The following is a 27,150-nucleotide window of genomic DNA, read 5'->3' as shown; positions in this document are numbered from 1 at the left end:
TTCTCGTGTAGGCTGAGGTCAGTTTCAAAGCTATGTTGATCAAAATAAGAAAGGTACGCCTGAGCGCGTGCAGGAAATAGCCTGCGCACTGGCCAATGCTTCCGCATGAACGTAACGACCCAATCAAAGCCTACGATAACGGCGGGAAGTAAACGAAAAAGCCGGCGAAAATGGCGGCTGAGCGCACTGGCTACGTCAGCGGGATCAGTTGCGACAGCAGAGGGGATGGTAATCGGCGACCCTAATTTTAAAGCACTTAGTATCTCGGCGGGTTCGGCCACAGCGACCAATACATCCCTCGGTACGTTAGACGCAGCGGGAACCCCCTACCCCCCCCCCCCCTCCCTCCAAAAGGAACCATCCATTCTGTCGGCACTTCCCGACGTCCCCTTAGTGCCGCTAATCACTGCAAGAGCAGCCGACGCACAGAGCCAGAATAAAGTGCACCGCCTTTACTGTTCGTTCAAAACAGCACCAACAGCGCACGCCCATCCCTAAAAACTCGTAAAAAAGGCGGACCTGTCGCCCTCTTTCTCCCTGTGGCAGGGATGTGCCGCTATGCTTTTCGATCACCTCGTAAGAATGGCTGCGTTCTTTTGCGGCGCTCCTCTTCCTAATTGGCCATTCCCGAAATGCCCGGGGCAAACCAGAGGGACCATTTGAACAACGTCGACGATTTTTTTTTTAAGCAGTTCCCGCGCTTTCCCGGTGCGGCGCAGTTCCTGGTGCGTAATGAGCACCCCCCCTAGTGCGTTGTCGTCTGCTTTCTTTCTTCTGCACATGGTTTTCTTTTTATTCTCTCCCTTCTCGCCCCTTTCCGGCTTTCTGTTCCCTGTCTCACCGTCTCCCCGGACTAAGCCGAGGAACGGGAAAAGAGAACGGAAGTCTTGTTCCTATTCAGCTTCATGGTTCCTTGCTTTGCCTCCGTGGTATCTGGTTGGAAAGCGTCGTCTTCTTCAAGAAAGGGTCCCTTGTGTCGTCTGCTCCCGCACCCATCGTCGTCTGCTTTTTTGTGGTCAACTTCCTAGCTAATCGCTTTTGCCGTGCGGTTCCTCCTACACAGCGTCGGCGCTTTCTTTTCCCGCAAACACTCTCTTTCTTTCTCCCTTCTTTTCTTCGTCTGTCGATCGCTCGCCATCTCTACCTCAAACACACGACTTCGAGCTGCGGGTTACACTCCCCTCCTCCCCCCACTGCTTTGACGTCTGTCCCCATTTTCGACCGTTTCGCCCACGACGCAGTGGAAACGGCCGCCTGCCTGCTGACTTCCTCATCTGCCCCGTACGTTTCCGCAAACTTTCTCCAACTCCTGCACCTCAGTGGTCCTTTGTTGGCGCGGTTTGCGTTGCAACGAGTGGCGTTTTTCAGCAACAAGCACGCCTTGCGGGGGACAGTTGACGGGAACAGAAGACAGCGACGGCGCACCCTGGCGGTCGCCTCTCTCCCGTTTTTCGCGATGTCTTCTGTTGCTGCTGCTGCCAGTGACTGAGCATTAGCCACGGTCGAGTGGTAAAGTGTGCAGCTCCGCGGCAACAGTGCGCTGCTGCTGCTGGCGAGAGAGAGAGAGAAAAAAAAAAGGGGTGACGTGGACAGACGCCGGACAACAACGCTTGGCCTTGTGGCTTCTTAGACCTCCCTTAATTGGATTGGCGTCGCGGACCTCCCGTTGTTGACGGGCGACCCCGGCGAGAGAGCTAGAACGTAAAGAGAGCGTTGGTCACGCGCGCGCTCGTTCGTGGGGCTGACGTTGAGGACTTGACAGGCCATCTATTTCTCGCCCGGAGGTCGTTGCGTCCTCCGACTAGCGGGGCGTTTACACCTTGAATGGAGTCCCCTTTGTGCGGAACGTTCGCGTGCTGTGTGTCATCGCTGAGGCGACGTTTCCGCGAAGAGACCACCACCAGCAGCACCGACGTGGGAAGCCGTATAGTAATAAGCGAGGCGACGTCGAGAGCTTGCGTATGTGACGCCACGCCTGTGACCCGTTAGGTTGATACTTTTGACCAGCTTCTTGAGAACTTAATCGAGTCCGCGATAGTGATTTGAAAAGCAGCGACGCCCCCCCACCCTTTGTTTTTTTGTAGATATATCCGATAGGGTTACCGTTTTTCACAGATACGTCTGTCTACTCGGTAGTTGCTTCAAAAAACATGAGAATCGAAAATATCTATTAACCTTTTTGAAAGGTACGAACTGTTACAGAGATATTAATATGCGCCTCCGTAAAACTGCTTTGCCATATTCTGTGTCCCTACGCTTAGAGTCGATTAACTCGGTCTTCCCCTGCAATCTGCTAACGCCCTGGTTAGCTTGGATGGTACAGCGATATCGCCTCGGAAAGGCCAGTTGATCCCGGGTTCGATTACCTGGCGAGGAAGAATTCGTTTTCTTCTGTAACTGAGAACCTTTCTCTGAGGAATTCGCGCGGATTTTCCTAGCCGAACGAGAGTCCTTCCGTGGTAGTACCTTCGTTCGACCGTCGGGTGGACCACAGCTGGTCACTTCGATAAAAACTTCCTCCGCCTTATGGATGCTCGCAGGACCAATTTGCTCAGCATATTGACACTACAAAGCAGAAGCCCCTATATGTAAAAAATTCCTGCATATTACTTTGTTCACGATGCCTCTATACTCATGATCAGGCAGGAAGCACGCTCATAGTTTCATCTGTTTAATGTACTGCCTACGATGCCATCATGCAGGGTAGATGATATGTCACCTCCATTACTCAGATATTGAACTTGAGAAAAAAGAACAGTATTATTTTAAACTTCTTGCTAGTACATTTTAGCTTCAAAACGCGTGTCGTGGTCCATTCTCTACACTCTTTCTTTTTCGAGGGTGCTACTAACGTCAACTTCACCAAAATATCGCTTTAAGTAAATTTGTCACAAATGAGCAGTATATACTACTAAAGCAATCTTGGCAAAGCCGCAGGGCCGGTAGTTGTATAGCTTTCTTGTTTATAGCCTTTAAACGGCACCTAAGCAGACGACGTGTGCACCTGGCGGTTTTCGCAAGTCCCAGCACGTCGCCTCCGAGATTTTTCAGCGCGCCGCGGGCGCCGCCTCATCTCGGAGGCCATGCCAAAGAGCCACGAACTCTAGGTTATGCGTCACTTCCGGTGAGCGGAAATATCATCATCATATGTTTTTTTCTGTTTCGGCGTCAAGAAATGCTATTCTTGCAAGCTTTTTTTACAAGCTAGGCTTCGTACGTGGCAAAAAATTTCGTTTGCAGTTGGCCTTTAATGTAACGGCATTGGAATTGAGAACTTTCGCGTAGCACCGAGCAACACTTCCGCCGGAAACGGGCAGTCTCCGCCATCCGAGTCCCCGCCTTCGATCTTGTTACCGTTATACTGTTGCTCCTACTCGCCATATGGCCGCTGGTGCACGCATCGGTGGCGCTGGAATCTTCAGAGGAGCGGCGGAATGCGACTCTAACCACCACACCGCCGGTCACCGTCACTCTCGCAGTTTGCAAACACGTCCGGCCCTCCGATACCACTCCCCCCCCCCCCCCCCATCTGCACGGTTCCCAGCAAACTTGCGGGCCCAACAGAGAACCGCCCTTCACGAAAAGAAAGAAAGGAAAAGTGAACTGAAAAAGACAAAGAGCGGGCGCGAGTTTCTGCCGAATCCGCTAGGTGGCACCACTGTACGGTGTTATTTGGCGTTATTAGCAGGGGCTTCCTTTCTTCATCTTCTCTAGGTCCATGGGGACCTTTTAACTTTGCTCATGTATATATACATGTGCGTTTCTTTAGTACTGGAGAGAAGGGCGGTTCGAGCGGGAAAACTCTAGTCGGCCAGGATGTGCTTCGGCGGGGCGGACGGGCGGTGTGGGCAATCGCTTCAAAGAACCGAAAATGCCCGCTCTCGTGTGTCGTAAAAAGAAAAAAGCGGCAGTGGGTTATTCTTCTGTTGTTCTTTGTTGTTTTCTCCTACGCGGGGACGCTCGCACAACGGCCCTCTAACTACCGCCCTCGCCGCACCCTAAAATTCCTCCTCGCCATTCTGTTGCTTTGCCCTCGCTCAACATTCCTCCCTACATGGAGTCCTTTACCTTCGTTTTACTGTATTTTGTCTGCCTGCGTTTTCTTTTTTTTTTTCGTCTGTTTTTGGTTGCAGACGATCAGCTAGCTTTTCGTCTGCCCGTAACCTCCTCGCAGACGGCTTTTCGTTTTGCCCACCTTCTTTTTTTTTTGTACTTTATTGCCTGACCCGCGCTGTACTCGGGAACCCAGAGTTGGTGGGGTGTTCTTGGGCGGACTCTTCTATGTAGGAGGGAAGTAAGTTTTCGGCATTTTTTCATTTGGCTGCGTTTCTTTTATTTTATTTTCCCGATTTCTCTCGGCCCCTATCGTCGGCCTGTGACCGTCCCCGCCCTTGGCACACGCGCGCCGCCCTTCACTACATAGGCCACCGCGCTGTTCGTAGCACCGACCGGTCGACCGGCCGTCAACGGTGAAAATGGAGAGAATTGCCCCTCAAACAAGCCCAGATACGGTTTTTCGCGCCACTTGGGCTCTCCGTTTCTTCCTTTACGTCCTGGAAGACAAAAAGTATATACTGTTCGAGGAAACTGCTTCTCAACACTGATTGGTCTTTTTATTCTTCCGCTTCCGTCCAAATATTGTCGAAACGACGAAACGAATTGAAGTGCAACTGCGTCTTGCTCTTTTCGTAGTGCCTTCTGGAAATGCGCTCGCAGATGTTTCGTCTGCAACAACTTCAGTGCGCCTAAAAGTCCCACGAGCAGATGGACTCTTGCGAAATGCGCAAACCTCTGCAAGCCCTGCGCGCACGGAATGTTGGGAAATCGGGTTGGCAAGTTATATCAGCGCAGTTAACTGCAAACGAATGATTGTGAGCTCGTGTTGCCTCAATATGATGGGGTTCTAGCGAGGTTGTCGTTTCATCCTAAGCGAGCGATATTATTGGTCTTCCGCAATGTAGAACGTAGTCGACGACGTTTTCTTTCCTTATTTTCCTGCTTGTGCACGCCTATATATCATCGCATTCATCATCGTCACCATTGACAACAACAAAGCAATATGTACGGTGCTGGCCGATCCCGCCAATATATATATATATATATATATATATATATATATATATATATATATATATATATATATATATATATATATATATATATATATATACACCACGCACTTTTTCGAACAAAACAAGCACGCACGTCAGTGATGATAAATGACGAAAATTAGCCTTTTAGTTCCTCGAGAACAATAGGGGCAGGCTCTCAGTGCTCCTACGCCGACCCACACGTGACGCTTATTGTCCACTTACAAGGAGGTTCGCGCGCTGTTTAAGCCTCGGCAACAGACACCCTAATAGGCTCGCGAATCAGCAGACGGGGTCAAGACGAGCAGACGACGCATCGCCAGACGGCACCATCTCTGGATCTTCCTCGCCTCCGCATTGCGTTGGTAAGTGAGCGCGAAAAAATAAAGACGCCATTCTTGCGAGAGAAAGAATAAAACAGAAAACGTCATGCAGTCGACAGCCGAAGCAGAAGAAACGGGTGCAGGCGGCCATCTTGAAAGTTTCATCTTACCACGCAGCGTGGCGCGCGCGTAATGCTCGCCTGAGGGTGTCTGCCCTTGTCGACCGGGTGCCGGCTTTCCTTGCGTTTTCTTTCTTTCTTTATTCTTTCGATGTTTTTCTTACATAACTGTCGTGCCTGTCTGCCCCGCCTTTGTAGTTTTCTGTTCTTGTTTCGGTTCCCGAGTCTCGTTGCAGACGACTTCTGACAGCGCGCATGCGTCGGATCTTCGCGGTAATGGCCTCGCTGCTTAAGTAGTGACGAGTGAACGACTAAGCGAAGGAAGGGAGGAAGGAAAGAAAGAAAGGACGAACGAACGAACCTGTGGTGCGCAGGCGCAGTTCCAACTTCGCCAGCTCTTGTTCTGTCGAGAATCGTGTATAGCGGAAGTGGGAAATCGACTTCAACAGAACACTCTAATGCACACACACAAAAAAGAAAGCCTGCCCTGTGCAACACAGGGTGGGGAAGAAAAATGCGCATAGCAGCCGCTAGCGATTTGCCGAGAACAGTGATTAATGTCGTGTGCGCTTTGGAAATATTGTTCTAGACCCTGAATGTGAACCGAGCATAATTAATTGGTCTCTCTTCTGACCACCATTTCGTAAGTCGTTAAGGTGAGACCGTTTGTCTATAGTGGAAATTGAAGGACTGTGGGGATGTCCTTTAAACGAAGCTTGGCAATAATCACACTCGTCATATACGCGGAAGGCCGTGCGGTCGAGGTCGGCTTGCCGGCGAATGCAAAAGAGGTTCCCCATAATTACCTAGCCAGGATCTCATTTCTTTCGCTGCAACGAACGACTGTCCGCTTGTGGGCGGAGCGGTGAGTGGCGGGGAGAGAAGGCTGATGGGAAATTGTGGATGGGCCTACACCGTTATAAAAGATGAGTTTAATAACATTGCCGCAGACTTACTTCAGCGCTCACAAATGAATGTTTGTTGCTTATTGTGCAATCTCCGTTGAGGAAACCGTTCCGCTGTTGCGCATTTCAAGCGAAACTGACTTAAGCAGGCGATCCCATGACGATGCGGTTGTTGCCGCGTAATTACGCAGCAAAGGGCTCGCTTGCCGTTGTTCACTCTTCCCATGAGCACGAGAAGTCTCGTGTGAGCCATCGCACTTAGTGGCAACCGTCTGTTAATGTTTCTTCTGTTTTTCAAGGCCCCAGCGCGTGCTTGTGACCGCAAACACATGTGCGGCACATGTCCGCCTTTCTTTTTCTCAAAGGGCATGTCGTTTTTCGCGGCCAACTGTACGGCGGCCGCCAGAAGTCGGGGAGCAGACGACACCCGATACGTTGGCTCCTGCTTTTTACTAAGGGTGGCGCCCTCGTGCGGTGGGTCTTCGAGGCCGTTAAGGAGAGTTCTCTCCCCCCACCCCCTCACGCTTCTTCTTTTCCTAAATTTCTATTTTTTTTTTCCAAGGCTTCGCGTAAGTGCAGTTGACTGTCTTGCCGAAGACAAATCGTGCTTTGAGAGTATTTTAATTCTAGATTTCTGACTGTGGCACCTGTTTGGACCGACCGACAGACGGCAATTGAAAGCTTTTTGATTGTGTGCTTACTGCTCGTTACAACCCTGCGGCGGCGTGCACAGGCTCACATCGCGTCCCCGACTCCTGCTTGACGCGAAGGCGAATAAAGCGGCAGATGGCACGTGCGATGTTTCACAATGAAGCCGCCCGGAGACCAGACTGCAGTGCGCGCCCACTTCTCGGCAACGCGCACAACACAGCGACCGAAATCGTCTTCTCGTGCACTATACTGTAGCTCTTCGGAGGGCCGTCGTGGACCCACTGATGCACTCCGCTGTTGGTGTACGGTCAAATGCACTGCATAGCGTGCTCTTTTGCGCCAGACAACCGCATTTGCATTCTGCTCGACACGTCTTCTCTTGGCGCGTCTGCCGTTTGCGTTTGATATGGGAGGTCGGGCTTCTTTTTTTTTTTTGGTACCTGTTCGTTCCTGCTGCTAGCTAGCTCTTACGTGTGCGGTCGATGTCGATAAAACGGGTTTCACTCTTTCTTTTGATGATCGATATATGCCCGCTGCGTGCTGTAAGACTTGAGGTTAAGAGAACCGCAAACTGTACTGAATGCGTGACGAGGAAGTATCCTAATTTCTGTTTCGTTACTTACTTCGTTCAAGATACGGAAAAAGGGTTATCAGGAGGTGGGACCTGATGGGCGATGCCGAGGGCGTAATACTGCTCAAGTGTATGTATACATTTCGACCAGCTTATGGAGCCAGCACACGCAAATAGCTAAAACAGAGTCGCGTCGCCACTTAAGCGCTACTATACGCGCCCTTGTTAGTAAACGAGTCCTTAGCAGACGATAGTTAGGCTTAGCAAGGACAGCTCCGCATTTCTTTGTTCGCAGACGACTCTGTCGTAAAAGTTGCCTTCTGCAGTCGTCATTGTTTTGTTTCCACAACAGGTCTGTGCTGTCGATGTGTGATACGTTCAAATCGAGCAGAGTTGATTGGGCAGGGTGGTCTTCGCAAGTTGCTGCGGTTTCAATTAAGCACGATCTACGGCACGGTATATACAACCAGTTTAAATGCCTGCTGCTCTTGTTTAGCTCTGTCGCTCTGGTTGGCTCTGTATTCAGGATGCGATAGTATCGCGTTTCTAAACTGCCTGGCCTGAGCTTATCGCAACGACTGCACAGCACGGATCTTTTAGTTCCGGCGGTAACCGCGGTCTGCTGTACTTATGTATGCTGTGCGGTATTATCTTCCGCACAGAGGAAAGAACGTTTGGATTTGCATAATCCTTTCCACGGCTTGAGCAATCGCCATGCGCGCCTCTTGCAAAATGCACACATATGGTGACCATGTGTTGGCGCTTGCTGAAGTGGTTAAATCCGACTTGATCCCATCGACCGTAATGAAAAGTCGAGGATTACATGCACCCAAGAACCCAGTGGGAGCGAAACGCTTCTGTATGGCCATTTCCTGAAAGCCATACATTATTTGTTTCAGGCGTTAGCTGTCGTGTCTGTATGGCTTTCTACAAATTCAGCAGTTAAAACTTGCAAGAAGCTGCGAATGCATCTGCTTGTGCAAACAATATTTCTTTTCTATACCAGCGTCGTTCTTGCACGTTCAAACCTTGTGCAAGGGCTTTGAATAAACACCGAGCGCTGTTGGCTGCGCCGCCAGAGTTTTACTATTGAATCGTTTGCACTTCTTTGGCCGCCGTCAGCAGCCTGTTTCTCATAATCGAAATCGTGACCTGGGTGAACGCCAGCCCGCCCGCCAATGGTCTGGCGGCGTCCAAGAACTCGGCTAAACGACGCCCACATAAGAAATAGGAAGCAAACGCCTCCGATTTTGCGGGCCCCAAAAGAAGGCGGGAAGGAAGGTCGTCGATGTTATCGTCTGCTTTTTGTTCTCAACTAGCCCCCCCCCCCCCTCTCGCAGAACCGGCACCCTATGGAAGGGCGCAAGAAAGAGACAAAACAAAGTCTTCGCGCCTTCCATCCGACCACACACCATCGTCGTCACCACGTCTTCGAAAAAATAACCGAAACGAGCTCAAATCGATACGCAACAAGCTTGAAGCAAGTGGAACAGACGGAACTCGCAGGGCGTCCGGTCTTATTATAAGTCGTCTGCTTCCCCGCGTGTTGCCCAAATAGTTTTCCATTGGGAACGCGTAGGCAGTAAGCAAGCTTGGAACAGGTGGAACAGACGAACATGAAAACGTCCGGTCTCATTAGTCGTCTGCTCCCCGCGCGTTACTTGCCGGGAGTGCTTCCCATTGGTCTCGCAGAAAGAAACTTCGTGACCCGGTGACGCGTTGCCACTATGTTCTACAGTCGGGGTTGGGGAAGAGGCGGAGGGGGGGGGGGGATGAAGAGCGAGAAAGCGTGCGAGGTTGGAACACGATCGAACGTGCGTTCTTTTAAAACATTAGCGTCGCCCTTACAGAGGCGTGAAAAACAAAAGAAGCGGAGGCGGGAGAGAAAGCGAGCCGGGAAGCGATGCGTGCCGGTCCGTTATAGAGAAACCGAAACTGGTTCCCCTTCGGCGGTTCACGCTCGCCGCGGTTGTGCGCTTCGAAAGCCGCACACGACGATGGCGTCCCGATTCGTGAAGTCCCTGGACGAGCCGCGTTCGTTGCGTGCGAGGTCAACCGGTGCAGCGCATGAAAATCGAACGAAAGGCCCCTCGCGGGTCGTCCGGAACGAGGTCGCCCATCGGCTCGGTCTGCACGTTCGGCCCGAAGCCGAAGAACGCGGCAGCCATCGTTGGCCCTCGCCTCTGCAGTCTTGTTTTTCTTTTGCGGTTCGTCTGCTGCACTCGCGACTGGTCTTCTGCATCTTTCATCTGCAGTCTTGCTTCCTTCAATTCTTCTGCTCCGCTTACAGGTGGTATTCTGCTTCGGGTATATGGCGCCTTCTTCGTCTTCCGCGATGATTTTTTTTTTTTGTTCTTACGTGGTCATTTCTCGTCTGCCATGCAACGACCTACTCGTAGTACATATTTTAGTTTTTGGATGCGCTTGCCAAATTTATTTTCGTTTTGCAGCAAGTCTTCCGCTTGGTTCGTTTGTTACATTGGCTTTCACCCGTCTGGTCCCTCTGTTTTTCTCTTCTGCTTTTCTCTTCCTGTCGTCTGCACTTAAGTCCGCACAGCTTCCGAATGTTCGTCTGCTTTGACGCCGTAGCCGGCGTCTCTACCGTGAATGCACCTCCCCCCCACCCCCCCTTCCACGGCCCCCGCTGTACTCCTTCCTGTCTCATATGCAGTGACCTACTCGCGACGCGCGTCCTGTTTTTGTGTTGAACTCATTAATTTCCCTTCCATTTTGCTCCTGCATTACGTCTATCCGGTTCGTGTGCAAGTTTGGTCGTCTGCTGCATTCGCCGAGGAGAGCTCTTCTGCTCGCCCCGGATAAACAATGTGTTCTGCTCTGGTCTAACTGGATTATTTTGTCGTTTGCTTCTGTAACCAGTTAAAACCATCACGAATCGACAGTAAAAAGAAAAGGTGCTGCTGCAAGCTGCGCATTGGGCAATAATCCACGTCGCGTGTATGTTCGTTTTCATCTGGAGCGTCTCCCGCAACGTTGCAAGCGGTAATTACACAAGGACTGTGGCTGTTTAAAGAGTGATACGATAGCTACCGGAGGGCATACCTCACAACGATGAACTGTTGTGAAGTCATCGTACAAGCTGCAAAGGTTCGCTTCGAAAATATTGCATTCTATGATACGATTAGATAAGCTACAGCAGACGCAATTCGCGCACCGTGAGTGTAACAAATCATGGCTTGGCATCAGCAAAAACCAAGCATACTGCGATCGTCTTGAACATGCCACGACGCTGACATCACATTCCGTGCGGGGAAAAAGATAAATAATAAGAAGAAAAGGAGAAATAAATATTGTAAGCTTCTAATGTAATTAAATTATTTCTCTCTGAAGGCAAAATTAATGCACGTTATACCGAGGTTTTCATAGTTATTTAGCAGATAAGTCTATTCAAAGCGGTAAACTGCAACGTCAACGTGGTCTGCATGCACGATTTGCCTGTACTGCGCCTGTTTGTTCACAAGCATGAAGCTGTATAAAAAAAACCTGTTTTTGATTGTTTTTTTTTTTACACCACTCCTGCATATAGAACGCCGCAGCTGGTTAAAGGAAGAAAGGAAACACTGTAAACATTAGCATTTATATCGCATATCTAGTTTGTCCATCTGCTTTTCTTCTGCGTCACAAGGAAGCGCGACCTCCAAGTGTCTTCTGTTCGCGAAATTCCAGTTTTCGTCTGCACACACACGAAAAAGAAAACTTCCCAGCTCTCACAGAAATAAACCTTCCGTGGCGATCCACATACCGTGAGCGTATGCTGCGTAAAGTGGGTTCGCAGAAAAGGTCATTCCTGTCCACGACTTTTCGTATCGGACCCTATTTATGGAAGGGGAAAGCGGCCCCCCAAAAAACCTCGTGACGGAGCTATTTGGGTTCTCTAGAAAAACAAGGCTCTCGATATCGTTGCCGCATAGAAAGAGTTCCGCCTGTCGGAGCAGTTTCTTTCTTTCTTTTTTCTTTTTTGTTCCTTTTTATTTTATCGTCGTCGTGGTGCAGAAGGATTCGACTTTTGAAATGTGTGATTCGCAGCGGGGACGAAGTTTCTTTTAAGGTTTCCGAAAAAGTAGTCTAAAAGCCGCCTAACCTCCAGATATGCACTTGTGACATACGATCGCACGGGATTGTATGGTATTTTGATGTGGGATGCTCTGCGATAAAACTGGGTTGTTGCTGCATACGGAGGATATTGGTACGTACGTGGATTCATTTAAATTGACGCTAAAGGCCGACATTAAATCTATTGGGACTGACGTAGTACGACTGCGTACTTTAGAAGTTCCCCACACATATGCACACACACTTTATCACAGGGGTATTCGTATGCGTGACTTTTCCTTTATACCTTGTTAACCTTGGGTTTTTATTTACTTACCTTGGACATCAAAAGTGCCTACGACAACGTCTTCCACCATTCGATTCTTCAGGCGCTTGAGGATATTGGTGTTGGTGGCCGGATGTATGCATGGCTGCAGAGTTACCTCAGTGGCCGCACCATTTTCATGTCCACTTCGGATGGCGAGACTGATAGACATGACGTTCGCAGGGGTGTTCCGCAGGGTGGTGTCCTTAGCCCAATATTGTTCAATATCATACTGGTGGGCCTTGCAGACGAGCTACCTGAAACAGTGCGTATCAGTACGTACGCGGATGATATCTGTATTTGGTCATCTGGGGTCACACGTCCACAAGTGCGCGCAAGACTCCAACGTGCGGCTACCATAACGGCGAAGTACTTGCGCCGTAGAGGCCTGCAACTCTCAGCAACTAAGTGTGCAGTCCTGGCATTCACGCGCAAATCAATGTCACATTATCCAATCGTTGTCGACGGAACAGCGCTCCCTTTAGTCACCCACCAGAGATATCTTGGCGTGATAATAGACCGCAGCCTTTCTTGGACCAAACATGTTACTGCGCTTAGGGCTAAACTGACCAACTTCATACACGTTCTTCGTGTAATATCAGGACTGAGATGGGGCCCCTCTGAGCGAAGTTTGCTCCAAGTGTACCAGGCACTTTTTGTGGCCTACATACGCTACAGCATGCCTGTGTTATCTAACATGGGGTCCTCTTGTATACGCACGCTGGAGAGCCTTCAGGCACAAGCACTACGAATATGTCTTGGCTTGCCACGCTGCACGTCAACTAAGGGCACAATAGCGGAAGCACGGGCTTGTCCTATCGACATATACAGGTCTTGTGAACCTGTGCGAACCTATCTTCGCCTGCTAACCAGACACTCACACCATCCACTGTCAACACTTCCAAGCACCAACCTTGACTGTGCTTTTTCTAAAGCTATTGCATGTCACGCAAGCATTGTACCTGCAAGATTCCAGGCCACCGACATCCCCGTGACACCTCCATGGACATTGCCAAGACCACTAGTGAGGCTTCAGATACCCGGAATTAGGAAGAAATCTCACGTTTCCTCCATTGGCTTGAAGCAGCTCACCCTGTCCCATATATTTACATCATATAGTGGGACTGTACAAGTATATACCGATGGTTCGGTCACGCCATCTGCCACAACGGCCGCATTTGTCATCCCACAACTTGGAATTACTCAACGATTTCGATTAGACCACAAATCGACATCTACGGCTGCAGAACTTGCGGGAATACGAGAGGCTGTCCGTTTTATGAGAACGCAGACACCCCATAAATGGACGATATTGTGCGATGCCAAATCAGCGCTACAGGCGCTAAGATACTTTTTAAAGAAAGGACCATACTATCGGCTCGTGCTGGAAATCTTCGAACTTTGTCACAGTGCCGAGTTAAGTGGCCACGTGATTACCTTTCAATGGATGCCTAGCCATTGTGGTGTCTTTGGTAATGAACTCGCTGACAGTGAGGCAAGATCGGCCTCCTCTTCCTCTGATGAAGTACGGATTGCCTACTCGCGACCTGACACCAACTCCATGATCAAGGCACTCATGCAGGACCTTACAAAGGCTTACAGAGCCCACTCTGATAATATTCACAGACGTCTACATACGATTGACCCAGACGGTAAATTCTGTTTGCCCCCGAAGCTTACACGGAGCAAAATATCATTGCTACACAGGATTCGGCTCGGCGTTGCTTTCACCCGTCGCTACGCACACCTCATCGGCCAATCGAACAGCCCTGATTGTGTACACTGCCAGATGCCCGAAACACTGCAACACGTACTGTGCGACTGCCCAGCATATATGCTGGAGCGAAGGACCTTAGACAGTTTCCTAGCCAGCGTTGGCAGACAACTACTGTCGGAGGAAGCTATTCTCGGCCCATGGCCTGACACTGCAATTTCAGTGCGTGCAACAAAAGTATTGTTGAAGTTCCTGCAGGACACCAAGCTCGACGAGCGGCTCTAGCGAGGCAACTGTCTCGTGTACATAAGCACTCACCACTTCTCTTATCATCATCATCATCCATCCCAATACTTTCACTCCCCTTACCTCTTCCCCAGTGCAGAGTAGCAGACTAGAGCGCACTAGCTCAGGTCGACCTCTCTGTCTTTCCTATCAATAAATTCTATTCATTCACATTGTCGTCGTCGTTGTTCTGTGGTGAACAGTTCTTCATTTCAGGCATGCGGCGGCGCCCAGCGCTAATCTTCATTTTCTTTTGTCGTTCTATCTTTCGCAGAATGCAGACCGTGCACGGATAGGGAACTCCTGCATCACTACTGCTCCAGCGATTTCGGTAAGTGTCCACTTCGACACGACCTGTGTTGCACGCGTAATCTCCAACCGTGAGCCAGAGACATAATATCAGCATAAATTCGGGAACTACATCAATCCGTTTGTTCAGGTTGTCTATAGGTTCACCTGCATCGATAACAGCGGCTTAATTCGGGCTCCGAAATGTATAACACTTGGGACTGCTCCTGGCTTAGAACAACCGATTACAGAGCGATTACAAGTGGTACTTCCATATAATTACGCGCGTGAAACGTTCGGCTCGGTTATTTTCCTGTTCCCGTTTCAATTCATATGCTGATTGAGACCTTTTAAGACCTGTGCGTCTTCTTTCAGCCCATCAACGCTTTCTTTTTTTTTAATTGTTTCCTCAAGGGAATGGCTGTTACCCGTAAGAGTCCAGCATTGTGAGCAATTCGAGTAGTTCGTCTGCGTCGTCCGCTACTATAAAATCTTTGTTCGCCATGCTGCGAATTGTGGCTTAATGTATGAGCACGCACTTGTTGCAATCGGTCTTCCCTTTGGAAGCGATCAAGAGCAAAAAAAGGAAAGCGTGGGTAGTCTTACATGCGGCCTGCGGTTTTTGCCGTCTGCTAGGCATATAACCAGGCGTCAGGGTCTTTATTATCTTTCTTTTCGCCGAGTCAATGGCAAATATGTTATGACTGCTTCGTTTTTTCTCGGATGGAGTTCCTCTCGATGAGGAATGAATTGCAGCCATTTTAATTCGCTTCGTGGATGTGTTCTCCACTGTCCCCGCACCGACGAAGATATCGTTGAACGCGTATTCTCTATAGCGGGCTGTCTTCGCGGCAATGTCTTTAACCGAAAAGTCGTAATATTAGATGGCCCCGTATTTATGGACAACACCCCCCCGAGCTTTCGCGTCATTCCACAAAGGACTCTCAAGGGTCATGGCACTCGTTAAAAGTGATCGTCTGCTGTGGCCGCGCTTAACAGACGATACCACGCGCACAAGCTTTCGTCTGCTTTAAATGAGATTCTCGCGGCGACAAGGTTACGACCGTTCCCAACCCCGCGCCCCCTGAAAGGAAAGAAAAAAAGGAACATAAAAATGTGGAAGTCGCAAACGAAAATACACAGCAGCAATAGGGCGAAGTGTAAAGAGATAGAGGTCTTCGGGCTAAAGACCCGCGTGCGTGTGGCTCGCGAAGTCTTGTTTATGACGTCTCAAAACTCTGTGTGCCGCGCCACCACGCGGCCCGTGTCTGCATTCCCAGAGTGTCTCTTTTCAGATTCTGATGAGAAAAAGAGGGCGAGGGAGCAGCGGCACACAGGGAAGGGGAGAGGGCAAGACGTTGAGCAGACGACAAACATAACTCGAACAAGCAGACGACGCACACGCGCAGACGCAAAGCACAAACGACGAAAAGGTTGCAGTAGAGGAGGAAGAGCGAGTGCGTAGCTCTGCACTTGAAACTTGCGTGAGTGCGACGATAAGCTGTACGGGATGTAAACAGAAAGAAAGAAGAAGAAACAAAAAACGACGCACTCATCGCCCCTGCGACATCATCAAGGAGATGCTAGCTCCCTCCCCCTCTCACACGCCGAGATTCATGTCTCCGTGAAAGCGAAGCCAATAAACAAGAAACAAGGAAGAAAGAAGTCGGGGAGTGCAGGCTCGTGAGCCTGCACCCTGGGTTCACTCCCGCGATCTCACGCTCCTAGTGGTTAGCGCGCTCCGTTGTCACCAGAGGGCGCCACGATGCGCCGAAGTACAAGAAAAAGAAAAAAAGCAGAAATGCCAGGGTGCTGTAGCAGAAGTTCACGCAACCAACAGCAGCGTCATCAAGCGGCCAGCCCTACGAACCACCGGCACAGCGGTTGGCTCGTCGGTGGCTTAGCTACGGGCTAAAAATAAAGCTCGCGCCTCCTCTTCGCCTCGGTGTGGGCGTCGGAGGAGCTTCTCGAAGGTTATAGAAAGAAGGGACAAGGCAAGCAGCAACTCGCCAGTTGGTGCAGGGGCAGAAATCTCAAATCTTTTTTTCTCTCTCGCCAATGTCGAGGAGGGGGTGGCGGGGGGAGGTGGCAGGGAGCAAAAGAAGAAAGATTGCTGGATACGAGGCGACGCGGGTTATCTGTAACAGGCCACCCTGTGGACAGATGCGACGCAGCCGAAAAAAACGTCCCCTCTCCTGTATACCGCGCATTTTTGGTCGAAGGGGACAACTCGGCACAAAGTGTCTGTTGGCGGACCGGCCGACAACAACCGAAAAGAAATAGGAAGAAAGAAAACGGGAACAGAAGAAAACCACATGACTCCATTCGCCATGTTGCATGCACGCGCAGCATTATCGGCGAGCTCCCTTTCCCCGTTCCCTGTCTAAAGGCTGGTGGGAACAGTGGCGCGCGTGGGAAGATGAAGTTGTTGGCGGGAAATTGGAGACGCCATATTGTTTCTGTTATACTGAACCGGCGTGACGCGTCGTCTGCTTGTGTCGAGTTTTCGTCTGCTCTGTACAACAGCCAACCCGCGCGTTTTTCGAACGTCTGGCTTTCGTCGGCGATCGACGACTGTAGAGTGGTGCACATCGCGTCTGAAATGCCGTACGTTCATTGGCTAATGCTTGCTTCTTGACGTTTGGCATCAAGTCCGAATAGTCGGTCAATCTTACATATTTCCGTTACAAACATTCTGTATCACTTAATGACCACCCATGCATAGCCTATACTATCTACATAAACGTTCGCTACACAAGTTACATTGTTCATCTGCAAAACACGGAGGCTTGGCATTACTTGGACGTCAGCTACGCTTGAGTCTGCTGCCAATTTTTTTAATATCTTGATTCGCAGTTTTACCTAGCCCGTCCAACTCCTGCAAGTGGAGTTTGGGTGGGTCATGTAATGTGTACGGTGGTCTAGAGAATAGAGTAACAATGAGAGTTAAGGAAGCGCAAACACAGATGAGGTAGCGAGAGAACTAGAGGGCAGTTGTGAATTAAGGAAGTTCGCTGGCACAAAGTGGATTCAGCTGACATAGAACACGGGCAACGGGACGTCACTTGAAGAGGTCTTCGTCCTGCAGTGGATCTGATGATCATGATGATGATAAACATGATGATTATGATGATGATAAATGCCAGAGGCTCGGTGCAACGCACAGCATTCAGTAACCCTTCAATGTCCAATTAAACGCCAGTTCCACACCAAGGAAAGTTGCAATCGATCCACATTTGTCTCCGAACCATGCAGAGTACATTTGTAAAAACTAAGATGAAGGAGTGTAATTTGGCTAAAACCTAATTGTATAGAAATTAATTGATGATTGGTTTACGGAACTATCCACTATTGAAAATGCTTTCCAGCGCATCAAAAACGCTGCTACGGGCCATGCGTTAAGCTTCCAGTGATTTAAACATAATTTTGAGTTGTAAAAGTATGCGTTAGAAAGACGACACGTTGGGCCATTACAGGGGTATCCTTGCATTCGCAAGGCGCACCTTGCCTTTTTAGGGGAGCAGATATATAGCCATTCGACAGACCCTCCATTTCTGAGACTTGTTGCTTCAACACAAGAGGCTGTACACCGAGTAAGCGTGCCTGCTCGCGTATGTGGGTCGCTCCGCGAAGTGTGTATATACACATTTCACTCAGGGTCACAACGCGAGGGCGCGTATATACTACGCAGGCATGGGTTCCAGCGCGTGTGTACACTGGATACACTCGTCTCTCGCGGGTAGCGTCTCACTCCCTGCGACCGAAGCCCCCCCTCCCTCCTTTTCTTGGAACTACCACGGAGCGGGCTTAAGACAGTGGTTTCGCTCGTGAGAACCGAGCTCCGCACAGTCATCCACGGTTCTCTCTTCCTTCTTCTACGCGCTCGGTACTGCGAAGCGTCTTGCGCAATAATGAGCACCGTGCGACTTCGACGCTGGTGTCATCTAGCGGCAAACAGAAGATTGCTCGGCGTGCGTTTTAGCGGCAGGCACTTCCGTAACATTTCTTTCCGCTTCGTGCGTTTGGTTCTTTGCATTAGGTCCCATTAAAACCGCGCAGGGTGGTGGAGCGTGGAGCTGGTTTTCATCAGGGCCGCTATTTTGTAGCGATGCCTTATGCCCTATTCTATGCTATTCTTATCATCCACCACACACGGCCGCCTGATTCCGTTGATAATGTGGGCAGACCGTCGCTCTGACCACTGGCCAAGCACGAAAAGCCTGTAAAAGCATAGAATCGGAAAAGGCGTCGCTACAAAATACCGGCCCAGGGGGTGCCGGGATACGTGGACGCTAGCGGGTCATGCGTCAGGGTGATTACTGGCGCAGCCAGCGGAACTGCCTTGTGCAATTCTGTAAGAGTCCACGTAGTGGACTGTCCATTTCGGCCGCTGCTGATTGGATGCAGCTGTACGAGAGAGGGTGAGACGAGCGACCCTAGCCAATCAGCAGCGGCCGAAATGGACAGTCCACTAGGTGCACTCTTTCAGAATATCCCCCCCCCCCCCCGAGGACTGCCCGGAGTGGTGCTTGACAAATTGAAGAGATCCAATGCCTGGGGGGATGGGGGGGGGGGGGGTGTATCCTGTAAGAGTGTACCTAGTGGACTGTCCATTACGGCCGCTGGTGATTGGCTAGGGCCGCTTGTCTCCTCCTCTCTCGTACAGCTGCATCCAATCAGCAGCGGCCGAAATGGACAGACCACTACGTGGACTCTTACAGAATACCACCCCTGGGCAGTCCGGCGCAACAAATCGAAGATACCCATTTTCTCACGCGGGTGTCGCCGACGTAGCCCATATGTAGGCCAGTATGTAACCACTCCTGCTTTTAAGGCCTCTAATCAGAGGCTGGCAGTACTCTTGAAATTGATACATAAATAACAAATTACGAACTTGGTGTGACGCGCCGAAAGACAGAACCGACTGAAGCACTGGAAAGGGGAATGACGTTCTTGTCCCCTGCCCTAATTCATTCGTCCAGTGGTGCTATATGAGCGCTGTGGATGAGCACAAATGCGCGAAACAGTATACGATGTCCCGGTCGTCCTCATATCCCAGCGCTGGCAGTGTTTACACATAGCTTCGAACAAACGCTGCCTACACTTCTCGCGAGCCAGCTTATGTGCGTGCTCGCGTTTTATGTTCAGTTGCCGAGCGTGTACTACATTATAGTTCGTCACGACTCGACGCGTTCATTAAACAGAGGCGCGGTCCTCTTCTGAGCGAAAGCGTATCTTCCTGGAAAGAACAAGGAGGAGAGAGGCTGTGTGTGTGTGTGTGTGTGTGTGTGTGTGTGTGTGTGTGTGTGTGTGTGTGTGTGTGTGTGTGTGTGTGTGTGTTTGTGTGTGTGTGTGTGTGTGTGCGTGTGTGTGCGTGTGTGTGTGTGTGTGTGTGTCTCGGGATCGGGGAGTCGGGATTGGAGGAGGAGGGGAAGTGAGCGAGAGAGAAAAAGAACGCACTGGAGTCTTTGGGACCGCCGTCCACGTCATCTTCCCATGGTTGCCCTAGCTCTCTCGCACTCTTGGTACAAAAGCAAAGCGCGCGCTGAGCTTGTGTATACACGAGCGCATAAAACGGAAACGGGAGACACCACGGCGGCTTGTCGACAACACAAGCGTACAAGCGCAACATGCCGCGTCCGTGTCTAAAGAACTTGTTTCCCACACCTCTGATCTAGCCCGCGGACGTCGCCCGTTTCTCTGATTCGTGTGATGTCTGTATACAACCTTTTATATCTTTCTCCTTTGTCTCTTGTGCGTTGCGGTGCAAAGCAGCGTTCGCTGCATATGACGCCTGGAGTTGACACAAGTGAGCCTGCGGAATGCGCTCGTCTTTCGATGCCGCCACAGTCGGCTGCGTCTGCAGCGTACACGCATGCTTACGGTCTACGAGTCTTTCCCACAGAACCCCTCGGGCTCGCTCCCTGGCTCATGGCACTTCGAAGCTCGGTTTATATTTCTGCGTAGCGGTCTCTTGTTTCATTAGTATACGAAAGAGGCACGCGCAAGCGCATCTGTCCTGTCTAAAGAAAAGAATGTTCCCTCGGGGGTCTCTGGTATGTGCCCCGTTGTTGTCTCCGGGTCTGTCCTTCTGTTCGGCCTTGGCCGAACACTATCCCGTTCGTGAAACGGAGCGGTCGGCATGCCTGCGTGCGTGTCCTTGACGTTTTTTTTTGTTGCTTTTTTGTGTGACTTGGGCGTTGGCCGGTGCGGACGTTAGCGAAGTACGCGCTCACGAAATGCGGCCACCGCACGACTGCGACTGGATGCGAATGCGCTAGCAGCGGGAGTTGCCACGAAACAGAACGTTGCCCTTAGCTACTGCGCCGCGAAACCCGTTATTTGGGGTGGTCTGCACAATATACGGTGGTTAGGGTATACGCCAGCGAATAACAGAACGTTGCCTACGTTTCCGTCCGGAGATTTTATGTAGCTCTGAGGTTGACATTTAGTGGCTCTTTGGTGAATTACAGTTCAGGAGTACCAGAAACGTGGAACTCCTTGCGATTGTCTTATTAACCTGCCGCGGTTGCTCAGTGGCTATGGTGTTGGGCTGCAGAGCAGGAGGTCGCGGGATCGAATCCCGGCCACGGCGGCCGCATTTCGATGGGGGCGAAATTCGAAAACACCCGTGTACTTAGATTTAGGTGCACGTTAAAGAACCCCAGGTGGTCGAAATTTCCGGAGTCCTCCTCTACGGCGTGCCTCGTAATCAGAAAGTGGTTTTGGCACGTAAAACCCCATAATTTTTTTAAGGGTCAGGTTCGACCGGCAAACGCCGACCTGTACATGCGTATGAGGAGTCGTAGCCATGGTTCTCGACAATTGGCGCTCGGTCACGGGCGCCACTGAGCCGACCGCACATCGACCTCGGAGCTGTGGTGACGCGCGACATTTGTCAGTGCAGTCCGTCACGCAAGCTGCGCTCACTGACGACCTAAGAACGCAGCGGTACTGTCACACTCGGAAGAGAACTTGTATAGATACGTCAGCCACATTGTGTGCACTTAGCGATCTCAGTGACGTCACGGCAGAAGCGACATAGTTTCGGTATCAACGTTTCTCAGGGACTGTTTCATGGCGGGGATGCGCAGAGGGTAGAGTACACTGCGGGTTTGTGGCCGGAGCTCTGAATTCGCATAAGCTGACGCCGAACTGCGGTTGAGTCGTATCAAGCGAACGCGAGCGTTTGTTTGCTGTCGGCGAAAACGTAATAGTTCAGCACGAGCTCCGCGGGCCCGCAAAACCGCCCTGCAATTAATTCCATCTGCGCCTCCGCGCTTCGAAAACATAGTTCCCGAAAAACACCAATATTCGGAGTAGTTCGCGTGCGCCATGCATGACGTCACGGAAAAACGCAAAACGAGGCACGTAATCAGCTGACAAATGCATACAAGTTCTCTTCGAGTCTCGGAGCAGCGGTGTATTTGCCGCTGCGTTCTTAAGGTTCGGTTTGAAGCTTTAGGCCTCGTTGTGGCTATAGCCGCAGGCGTAGGCAGCTCTCGCTTTCTTTCTCTCGCTACGGTTTCACGAACGTGCGTGCCCTCAAGGCCCGGCGTGTAAGCGCCAGCACGAACGGCGGATTCCTCGTTTGAACTTATAAAATTGCCAGCCCCGTCCTTGCTGGGCGGAATCCATAAATCTCGGCGAAGCGCCCTCTTACGCGAAGCCCAGCGCAATGCATATCGCACCGCGCGGCCTGTTCTCTCCGCCCACCTGCTAAAAAGCGTGCGACCTTCTGGCCGCCAACAGGTGCGGCCGGGCACGCGAAACAGGTGACCGACGCCGCTCGGCGCTGGACGACGTGCAGTCGACGATCGCGGGGAAATCTCGTTCCCCGATCACGATCTCGCGGCGCGCGCCGTGTCGGCTCGGCTCGGCTCGAGATGGCTCGGGCGCGCGTGCCTGATTGACCCCCCCCCCCTCTTTTTCCAGTCCTCCTCGCTAAATGCGAGGGTGCTGACCTCTGCCGGCCAGCCACAGCTGACCGACGCGAGGCCGCATCATGAGTGGCGTTTAAGTGTCCCCCCGCAAGCCGCACGCGCACCGCACAGACCCTCGGCCCACACAAAAGCCCCCTTTCGCAAGGCCCGGCCATCTTACTACACTCCGTCCGCGCGCGCCCTCCACGCCCCAATGCAAATCGCACCGTCGAGCGAAGAGCAAAAGCCGCGAGCCGCGAAAGATCGCGAGCGAAAACACCGCGGCGGTGGCGGCGCCTGGCGGCGTCGTATCGGCCCTGCAGACGAAGTGTGTGCCTGTGTGCGCTCGCGCGCGAGCAGAGCAGGAAAGACGCAGCAGACGACGCGTGCCCGCGTCTTCTGTCCAGCGTTGCCAGGCCGGAAACCGGTTCGGGGCCAGATTAGGCCTAAGTGCGAGCGAGGCATGGAAAAGAAAAAGAGATTGTGCGGCGGGAAGGACGGCACGGAGGGCCCCAGCCTGAGCAAGCAGCCAGACTGGCGTCGGCGGCCCGGGCTGCCTCGCTTCGTTTGCGGGTTGAGCCGAGTCGATGAGCCAGCGCTGCGGTCGGTGCGCCGGCGGGGAGAGGTCATGCGGCGGCTTGCGGAGTTTGGGCGGGAGGAAGATCAAGGGTCAGCCGCAACGCGACTTTGGAAACGTCACGAGCGCGCCGCAGGTGGCGGAGTTCCTCTGCGCGTTCGCTTGGCGGGGCTTTTGATTATTTTTCTTTTGTCTTGTTCGAAGCGGTGGTCGTTTAAAGAGGATGCATCCGCGGTCTCGTGCGCGAGTCTCGTCTCGTATCCGAAGCGACGGTGCGGAAATGAAGAGGAACGCCCAGATGAGAGAGACGCGGCGCGCCAAGTTACACATCCACCCGAGGAAGGAGGGTGGCGATTATAAACGTGAGCACGAATCTCGCGTCCAGATGGTAAACACGGTACGCCCGTAAGGAACCCACCTCGCTGGAAGGGAACGATGCTGGCGGCAACAGCGACGCAGCCTTTTTTCTTTTTTCCGGTTCTGCCACCAACGCCCTCAACCCCTACTACCCCTTCTTTCACCTTCCATACAGACGCACCGGCTTGCAGGCTTACAAGTCACGCCGGTTCTGTTCCACGCCGTGTTCGCTCTCATGTAAATGCCTGCAAACCTTCTTTTTTTTTATGTTTTCCCAAACTCGAACCCTCTCTCGTTGGCGCTCAGCGGGATGCTTAGATGATCACGAAGCGGTGTGTCGGGTAGAATTGTAACTGATGTCTGTTTCGGCGTGCTCAGACAGAGTTGGAAATGACCATTGCAGGGTCTATACCATAGGCTGTCAGCAGCGACATCAAGGATTCAGCACTTCCGTTTTATATGATTATACGAGGCTCGTGGAAATAGTGGTCCTCGATCCCGCTCCCACCCCATCGCCGCTGCTTGTGGCTACACGTAGGGATATGTATCTCAACCTGAACTGCATATGACCGGTGTTGATGGGTGCATTGAATTTGCGCAATGAGCAACCATGGATTATCTTTGGTCCCCCTTTTCACCCGATATCTGTATTTGGGACCCCACAGCCTTCGATGTCTCCGCGTAAGCCTGCATATCTCTTGGTAATGACGGGTCGAACTGCCTTGCTTTTACGTTTCCTCCGCGTATACCATTTTAGGCATTTGCAGGAAACATGCAAGAAGAAGCGCAAGCGTTATATCACGTTGCCATGCGAATTTATTGCAACATATATGTGTATCATGTTAAGTCTTCAGCTGCTCATCAGTCAGCACACCTCGCGTGGAAGTGTGAACGCAGATAATGCAATTGCCGTGGAACCGTTTAGTTGCTTGGCAAACTGCCTGAGAGTGCCCTGGGTTGCTCTCACAGTCAACTTCGTGTTGAACGTGCCATATTCCAGGTTACATTCGTTAGTCGCGACCGTGAACGAAGTGTTTCGCGCAACCCTTGCCCCCTAGTACACAGAATCGCTTACTGTTGGGATAAATATAGCTTAAATTTAATTTACTTGGCGGTAAAAGCCAACTAGGTAATCAACTCTTTCAGTAAATTGCGTCAACGCTGGCGTCATACCGTCCGCTTTTTTTTGTTTTTTTACCCTCACAGTAGTGAGAAGTGTCGTTACATCGGATTGAAGTACGGATGAGGAGTAGAGGACGATCGAAGCGCTATAGCTGATGGTGATTGTCCAGTATCGCCAGGTTGCATCAGTCATTGAGCCCTGTACCGCTTAGCTGAGTACACGCAGGAAACGTCACCGTTAAGTGGCCCCAAAGAGATCAGTTACGCTCCTACAATACGAAAGAGGTCACTGATAATGTCAGAGGAGACTTGATAAAAAGGAAACACTGCGTGGCGGCGGCGCCTTGAACTTCCCGCACAATCACGCCGTTGACGTTACGCGAATTTTCACGTCGTCTGCTCTGACCCGGTTAACGTTGTTTACCTGCAAAGATCGACTGGGCACCGCGTATCGCAAAAGAGCCAAAGACTGAACTCGGCGAGCTTCCAGAGAACTTTTACTGAGCAACATTGGCCGAAGTATGAGAAAATGCTTAATGACGTCACGCTCGCTTACTCAGGCTGAGCTTTCGGCGCGGAATTCCAAAACGAGCCCTGTGACCTTCCATTTTCTTTCCTAGTAGTCAAACTATTGCGCGCAAAATTAACGATAAGATAGTTTTTTTTTTTTTGCAAGAACGCTTTCTTAGTATAAACTGATTTATTGTTTCTGTTTAGTGTTCCTTTAATACAGCACTTGTCTACAGTGTTTCTCGATGGTTTCAAGCATAGCCTCCGAGTTCAGGCGGCGCACGCTGCCGGATCTCGGAGGCCATGGTTTCCTACGACGGCCTCTGCTAAAAAGCATGCAACGTCCGCTACGCTACGCCTCAGCTGGGTTAAATAGAAAGAACAAAAAAATAAATATCGGTACCTCCCACGAGGGCACTACTTGTGCAAGGCGTGTACACCCTTGCATGCCGACACCTCGTGTTCCTCCTTCTGGTCATGACTAAAAACTGAGATTCCAGGAGCTCTGGGCGCGCGCAGTCGACCGAAGCTCGATGACGACGCAGTCCACGCCAACCCGACACGCCCTTAATTTGTCCCCTTGCTCGGTGCTTATGCAACGGTAGTCCTCGGTACGTGGGCAGGCACAGATTGCCTTCCCGCGTGCCAGGCAGCTTACGCGGCGGAACCTCCTCCGCTTGCGTATTGCGTACGGTTCGCGGAAAGCCATGAGGCGCCCGTCATCCGATCCCAGAGCGGCAGCTTTCGCCATACGGTGCGATGTACCCTGTCGGGTACATGTCCTTGACTGTAAAGAATTTTTACACTGTGGGTGGAGCCACCGACTTGGATCTTCGGGCGCCTTCGGCTCCCGAAGATCAGCATAGCATAGGCTCCCCAAGATCTCAGTCCCTCAGGACTCAAATAATGTTCTTCACTCTTAGAAATAATTACACCCTTTGGGTCGTATCTTGTCCCACAACAATAATCGTCATCTATCTTGCCCGCGTTTCCTTTCCTTAACGCTGCGAGCCCGGTACTTCCCAGTCACGAACGGCATGCGCGTTATCAGTGTGACGCAGCTTCTCGAAAGGAAAGTAGCGAGCGCCGAGTTTTCAAGAAAGGAAACTCGGGCAAGACAGATGACGATTATTGTTGTGGGACAAGATAAGCCCCAAAGGGTGTAAATATTTCTAAGAGTGTTGCCATGTCATGTCTTGAGGTGGCTTATCTTGTTTCCAAACGATAGTGGCAAGTTGTATTGCTTGCATTTCCTACTGCTATTGCTCTGCTCGCGCTATCCTGCCATCAGGAACACGATTCCACGATGATATTCGTATGCCGTGTAGGTGACCTGAAAGTTCAGGGAGCGCAGGAAAAAAAAAAAACTAAATGCGCGCATATATGAGAGTTATCGTTTGGGGACAAGAAAAGCCCCAAAGCGTGAAATATCCCCCCCCCCCCCATTTTTTTCTTATGCTGGAGTAGCAGTTTGTTTCGTATTTTGACTCTTTTTGGAGAGTTATCGAACTCCCAGATGGAGTAAGTTCATTCCGCTTGCACCTAAACGGAGTGTAAACGTACTAAATTGGTATACGTGCTAGCAATCCAGGGTGCACGAGCAGAGTAAACGTCGGGAACTACGCGAACACTAAAAAAAAAAGTTTACAAAATGAGACATTCACTTATTACTGCGTATAGGAGCTCTCGGCACTCCATTTGTTTCTGGAGTAGTTACAGTGGCTTCCGCAATGCACAAATGTGAGGATCACAACGTCTTGGGAGACGGTCTTTCTCTAAATGAAATTTCATTCTCTTTAGATCATTCTCTGGCATAGAAGCGCCACCTCTCCATTTTTTTTTCTTCCCATCGTCTTGTTTGGCGTTGTGGAGCTGAGGAACACTGTTCCAGTAGACGACGGAAGAGCCTCAGTTCTAGGCTTATGAGTTCTTTTTCAATGGGGTCATTATACTGCACACCTCTTGTTCACCATCGCCCTCCTTGGGGGTTCAAGAGTGCCGTCTCGTATAGTATTTGCCTTTCACTTAGCTCCGCGCGAGGCACGTTTCCGCTCCGGGGTTATCTACCGGGACCTGGAAAGGCCATCAACGGCGAAAGAGCAAGCGACCAAAGTTTCGCGCCCAACTAAGTTGTGGTTATTTGGATCATTATTTTCTTTTTTGTTTTCTTCGTTCGCTGTGACGCCCTTCTCCCCACTATCTCTCTCTCTCTCTCTCTCTCTCTCCACATCCTGGGGCGTGTCCCGCTCACGACATTCCCCGAAGTGCGTGCATGGAGTATGCCGCAGTATATGCTCCGTCGAGTGCAAATGGGCGTCGGCAGAACGCGCGCACTCGAAGG

General features: G+C 51.1%; 1 protein-coding gene across 1 annotated transcript in view; it reads left to right on the top strand.

The window, feature by feature from the left end:
- The window catches only part of LOC139048876 (meteorin-like protein), a 69,512-nt gene that overhangs the window by 36,665 nt on the left and 5,697 nt on the right, over positions 1 to 27,150 (top strand). The window contains exon 4 of the mRNA XM_070523770.1: positions 14,308 to 14,364. Coding sequence (XP_070379871.1) covers positions 14,308 to 14,364 — 57 coding nt within the window. The remainder of the gene's footprint in view (positions 1 to 14,307; positions 14,365 to 27,150) is intronic.

Source organism: Dermacentor albipictus, chromosome 8, assembly GCF_038994185.2.
Source record: "Dermacentor albipictus isolate Rhodes 1998 colony chromosome 8, USDA_Dalb.pri_finalv2, whole genome shotgun sequence".
In the NCBI taxonomy this organism is placed as follows: Eukaryota; Metazoa; Arthropoda; class Arachnida; order Ixodida; family Ixodidae; genus Dermacentor; species Dermacentor albipictus.
The sequence above is the reverse complement of the archived record's forward strand: the minus strand, read 5'-3'. Positions and strand labels throughout refer to the sequence as shown.